Consider the following 6,502-nt stretch of genomic DNA (forward strand, 5'->3'; position numbering starts at 1 on the left):
CACACTGGTTTTAGTGGCCTGCATGGCATGCAATACAGGGGATCAAACTCAGGTCCTTGTGCTTGCCAGGCAGGTGCTTAGACTGCCAAGCTATCTCCCCTGCCCTAATTTTTTTAAATGTTATTTACTTTGCAAATCAAATGTAGGAGTCAAAATGTATAGCCAACATTGTTATCAATATAATTACTTGGAAAATATAAGCTCAAAATACAATGACACAATTATACGCAAACAGTCAATAAGCTACTACAGTATTACAGACAGAATCTTGCACACAGAACACTGCTTCAATATCTCCATACCTCTAAAACATGGTCAAGATTCAACAAATGCATTTAAAATAATAAAAGCATGACAAAGGTATCTGATCAATGATGTATAGTGTTCCCAAGGAGAGTCACATGGAGAGAAAACTTTCTCTCAGGCTTTCACAGAGAGCAAATTGGTCAAGTAATGGCTGTGACTCATCCACATGGCTGACACTGACAAAGGATCTACAAAGTGCAGTACAGGGTTACAGGATAAATCCTGAGGGGATTTGATTGAACTTATATACCAGGGGCCAGGGAGATGCCTCAGTAGAATAAGCACTTCCCAGGCAACAGTAAGGGCCTGAGTTTAATCCCTGGTTCTGCCAAAAAATAAATAACAGATAGATCAACCAAACCAAAAAAATCAAAAATAATCAGAGTTGAACAAAACCTCTGAACTAATGGACTTAATAGATCTATACACAGTATTCTGAGCAACGACAAAGAGTACACATTCTTCTCAGCACTACATAGGACTGTCTACAAATTAGACCACATACTAGCTCAAAAAATGTGCTAAAGAAAATGCAAAAGAACTGAAAATTTACCATGCATATTATCAAATCATATATAATGAAACTAGATTAGCAAAAGAAGCCAAAGGAATTATGGAGATTGAACAGCATACTCCTGAATAAGCAATGGGTCATAGAAGAAATTAGAAAGAAATAAGACAGTGTCCAGAATTAAATGGTAATGCCAGGACAACATACCAGAACTTATGAGACACACTGAAAGCAATCCTAAAACAAGTTTATAGATGCAAATGCCCATATCAGAAAAATGGTGTGAGCCCAAATAACCTATCGATACACTTCAAAGTCGTAGAAAAAGAACAACAATCCAAATTCAGAGCTAGTAAAAGGGAGGAAGTTATAAAGATCAGAGGAGAATTCAATGAAATGGAGAGTAAACAAACAATAAAAAATCAATAAATTGAAGGAACAAAATAGTCAAACTCTATCTTACAAAAAATAAAAGACACAAATCAATTTAATTAGAAAATAAAAAGGTGAGATCATAATAGAAACCACCAAAATCCAGATTAACAACTACTTCACAAACTTATATTTTAAAAAAAATTATATACCAAAAAATTGAAGAATTCAGAAACAGATACCTAGATTTGTTATGGCTTACATCTAGATTCCCCCAAACTCTTGTGTGCTCATATGTAAAGCTTTTCAGAAGTGGCTGAATCTATGGTATATGAATATGAATGAAGAGTGGTGTGTGATAACTAAATTAGTTTACTGATTGGTTTAGCATAGTTCTGGATATGGATAATGTGAAATGCCACTCTGGGTACTGATGGCACCAACCAGTAGGCTTGTAGCATGGATGAGATAAAAGGAAAAGAAAGGCTTGCTACTACTGCTTGGTTTTTTTTCTGCCTGCCTTTCCATAGACTGTTTTTTCTCTGTGATATTCCTCTGCCATGCTGCCCTATCCTGGAGCCAACTGACCATGGCCTGTGAGCTAAAATAAACCTTACCTTCTTTAACTTGTGGATGTCAGCAACAAGAAAGTAACAAAGACACTGAACCAAGACTTAAAAACCTTGAATAATCCAATAACATAAATGAAATTCAAGAAGAAATTTAAAAAAAAAAAAAGATCCTGCCAACTAAGACAAGCCCAGGACCAAAAGAATTCATTGTCAAATTCTACAACAACTTCAGGGACGATTCAATGCCAATACTCCTCAAACTCTGTAATGAAACTAAAAGGGAAGGAGTACTCCAAAAGTCATTCTTGGAAGCTAGAAATAACCTGACTACAAGACCAGAAAAATGTTCAACCAAAAAGAAGAACTATAGACCAAATTCTCTAATGAACACAGACACAAAAATTCTCAAGATACTCGCAAACAAAATGCAACATTATCAGGAAGATCATACATCATGACCTAGAAAACTACATCCCAGGGATACAAGGAAGATGTACTATACTCTAATCAATAAATTCAATAAGTATAATCCTTCACATAATCAGGAACAAGGACAGATGCAGAAAAATCCTTCACAAATCCAACATTCTTAAAAAAAAAAAAAAAAAAAAAAACGCTAAAGAAAATAGGGACAAAAGGACCTTATCTCAATATGATAAATGCCATTCATGACCCAAGTACTTCTAACATTATATTAAATCTGAAAAAACTGCAAGCTTTCCCTGTAAAATCAAGACTAAGACAAGGATGTTTGCTATCACCATTCCTGTTCAATATCCCCCTTGAAACACCAGCTACAGCTATCAGGCAAGAGAAAAAAATGAAATGGATAAGTACAGGAAAGGAAGAATTTGCATTATCAATATTTTCAGAGAAGATGACCCTTTACTTATAAGATCTCAAAAGGTCTACCAAAAGATTCCTAGAGTAACCAAATTCAGCAATGTAGCAAATTAATAAATCAACAGACAAAAATTAATAGCATTTTTTACACTAATTACAATCTCATTAGGCAATGGGAAATTAGGAAAACAGTACCATTCATAGTAGCATCCAGACAGATTAAATACTTAGGAATTAATCTAACCAAGGATGTAAAAGGCCTCTACAATGAAAATTACATCATTCTGAAAAAGGAAATCAGTACTTCCGATTTGATTTGAAACTGTCTCATTGCTATCTGTTTATCAATAAAACTTTGAAAAAAAGTAAAATAAAATCAGCAATGCTGAAAAAAAAAAGGAAATCAAAGAAGACACCAGAAAATGGAAACTTATCCCATGTTCCTAGAAAAGCAGAACTAATATAGTCAAAATGAGCTCTACATCTAAAATTGACATACAGATGTAATGCAATCCCAACCAAAATACCAACAGCATTCTTTATAATTGTAAAAAATCCTAAAATTCAGAACAGCAAAAGCAATCCTGGGTAACAAATGCAAAAAGAAACATCATAATCCCTGATTTGAAATTGCATTACAAAGCTACATGGACAAAAACAGCATAATACTGACGTAAAACCAGATATGTGTATCAGCAGAAGAGAAGAGAGGAAGCAGCAACAACCCCACATACATTCAGCTATGTAACCTTGAACAAAGGGGCCAAAAACAAATACAGGAGAAAAAGTAACCTCTTGAATAAGCAGTGCTTGAGAATTGGATATCCACATGCAGAAGAATGAGTCTACAAAACAAACTAAAACGAAACTGGATCAAAGATCTGAATATTAAAATAGAGCCAGCAGCGGTAACACATGCTTATAATCCAAGCATTTCTGAGGCTTAGGCAGGAGGATCTCTGTGAGTACAAGGTCAGCCTGAGCTATAAAGCAAGCCCCTGTGTAAATCAATCAATCAATCAATAAATGTTAAAACAGAAAAAAATCCGCTGGAACATAAAATAGGTAAAATTCTGGAAGACACAGGAATAGGCAAGAACTTTCTAAATAGAATGCCAATGGTATAAGAAATAGTAGTGAGAGTCAACGAATGAGATCATATCAAATTTAAAGACTTTTGCAGGGCAGGACAAACAGCTCAGCAGATTAAAGCACCTGCAAGTAGGTACAGGGGCCAGGGGCCTGCCATGCCAGCCCCACCCCCGGGACTTGCTGAGAGGGCAATTGAGACTGGGCTTGGTGGTGCACGCCTGTAATACCAGGTGTTGGTCGGCTGTAAACAGATGGATCACTACGAGTCCGATCTAGTAGTGAGACCTGAACACCCTGTAGACTCTTCCCTAAAATACAAAAAAGAAAAAAAGGCTTTTGCATAGCAAAGGAAACAACCAACAGATTAAAGAGACAATTTACAGAATGAGGAAAATAATTTTGCCAGCTATTGCTCAGACAGAGGACTAACATCTAGAATATACTATATAAAAAACTCAAAATAATTAGACACTCCCCCATGAATAGACACTTCTCAGCAGAAGAACAAATAGCCAAAAATTGCATGAAGAAATGTTCAACAGCCATTAAACAAATGCAAATTAAAACAACCCTGAAATTCCATCTTACTCCAGAAAGAATGACTATCATCAAGCAATAAAAAATAACAAACAGTGGCAAAGCCTCCAAGAAAAAGGAGCACTTCTACATTCTCAGTGGGAATGTAAACTTGTACAGCAAATATGGAAATCAGTATGGAGATTCTTCAAAAAAATTAAACTAGAAATTCCATTTGATGCAGCTATTTTTCTTCTAGGTTTCTTCCCAAAAGGAATAAAGTCATCTTATTACAATGATACATGCATACCAATGTGGATAGCTAAACCTTGGAACTAGAATTTGACACTAAGCAATCCACTGGGCTCAAGGATAACTTCCCACTGACACAGACATGAAAACCTGTCTCACAGTAGTTCTATTTCTGATGACAATGTACCAAGCTATAGTCCAGCATGTGTCAGTAGCTATAACCCCATGCTCATGTGTGCCTGACTCTGAGAGAGGAAGATTTAGAGTGAACAATCAAATGATGCTTCTGAGTGTACTAGCCAGATATAGCCACTAAACACTTCTCATTCACTGGGTGTTGTCACTCTTTGAAATTCTCTTTAGGAAAACAAGACCATATTCTGAATGAATCTCATATAGGAGTTTCCTAGGTATGGCAAGAAAACTTCATTCACTTCCAGATAATAAAGAAATACACAGAAAATACTAAAAATAATTAATAAATAAAAACCTGAATTAGTAGGAATGATTCCTTTTGTCAAATGGGAATTGGTACTAAATTGATATTATAAGAAAAATTTAGTTGTCTTAAAAAAAACAATGGAAATGATCCCAAACGAAATAGCAAGAATAATTTTTTTAAAAATGGGATATAGCTCAATCATGCAGCATTTGCCTAACATGTACATAGTCCTGGGCTCAACATCCAGAACTGCTAAATAAATAAAATGCACAGAAAATCTGTGAGCTGTGAGACAACTTCAAGTAGCCCAAACATATAGACAACTCTAGCTCCTAATGTAAAGGAAGAAGAGTACAGAAAAAATATTTAAAGAATTAATGGCCATATGTTTTCTAAATTCAAGAAAACTTAAATCCAAGATACAAAACCTCAGTAAGGGCTGGAGAGATAGCTCAGCAGTCTAGGCACCAGCCTGGCAAGTGTAAGGACCAACATTAGATCCCCAGTACTGCATGCCACGCAGGCCCCAAACCCCAGGCATACCATGCCAGCCACTGAAACCAGACATGGTGGTGCACACCTGTAATCCTAGCACTGGAAAGGCTGAGACAGGAGGATCACTATGAGTCCAAGCTGTGGAGCAAGACCCTGTACCAAATAAATGAATAAAAGATTTTAAAAAGACTTTAAAAAAAAAAAAAAAGAACCTCAGTAATTCCTAAACTCAAAAGAAAGAGAAAGCACGAAGGAGGGAGAAAGGAATAAAAGGGATGGAGGCAAAAAAAAAAAAAAAAGGGAGAGAAGAAGAAGGGAAAAAGAAGGGAAGGGAGGAAGGGTGAGATACAAGGTAAGGAAGAAGCATAATTTCATTGTTTGAATTACGTATTTTTTTAAAAACTCTGAAAATTAGACTCAAAAATAGACATTAGGAACTAAGAAGCATAATATATATATATATATATATATATGCCTATTAAAGAAGTACATTTTAATTTTTCTTTTTATAATCACTTCAGTTAAAAGTGGTCTCATTTACACAACTGGAATTCTACTGCTACCATTCCATCCCTAATCTGATATAGCTACGACCAAGCATATGTTTGCATTGCTCAGTAACAGCCAATTACCTTCCTAGGTTATTGCAATAAACAATTATGAAGAGAAATGAGGCATGGCATATACATTTTGTTTCTAATTATCTTCCCAAGAATACTTCTTAACAAACATTTGGGATTAGACACATTACTGAATTTTTATATATTAAAAAAGGCCTTACAACAAGTCTTTTTCCAGAACCAAGTTTCTGCTGCTCAGTCTCCTCCCTTTTATCTGCATCTGTTGCAAAAGCAAGTACTTGGTACCTATATGAAAGAGAATGAAAACATATGAGTTGACTTTATAATTTTCTTTTTTTTCCATAATTTTATTGATAGACAAATAGCAATGAGACAGTTTCAAACCAAATTGGCAAGACAGTTTCAATAATTAACACATTGTATATATTCTTCCTACTGGTTATTTGCTGTACAAGATGCAGACATGATATCCTATTTACAAACTCTATTAGAACAAATCCCTCTATTCATTAAGAGAATA

The 6,502-nt window shown here is 35.2% G+C and overlaps 1 protein-coding gene across 1 annotated transcript in view; it reads right to left on the bottom strand.

Moving 5' to 3' along the window:
* Positions 1 to 6,502, bottom strand: part of Bbs9 (Bardet-Biedl syndrome 9) — a gene marked incomplete at its 3' end in the record, with an annotated part of 110,936 nt that overhangs the window by 1,843 nt on the left and 102,591 nt on the right. The window contains exon 7 of the mRNA XM_004629646.3: positions 6,183 to 6,267. Within this exon, the coding sequence (XP_004629703.1) occupies positions 6,183 to 6,267 (85 nt within the window). The remainder of the gene's footprint in view (positions 1 to 6,182; positions 6,268 to 6,502) is intronic.

The sequence above is a fragment of the Octodon degus genome, unplaced genomic scaffold, assembly GCF_000260255.1.
Source record: "Octodon degus isolate 3935 unplaced genomic scaffold, OctDeg1.0 scaffold00031, whole genome shotgun sequence".
Taxonomy (NCBI): domain Eukaryota; kingdom Metazoa; phylum Chordata; class Mammalia; order Rodentia; family Octodontidae; genus Octodon; species Octodon degus.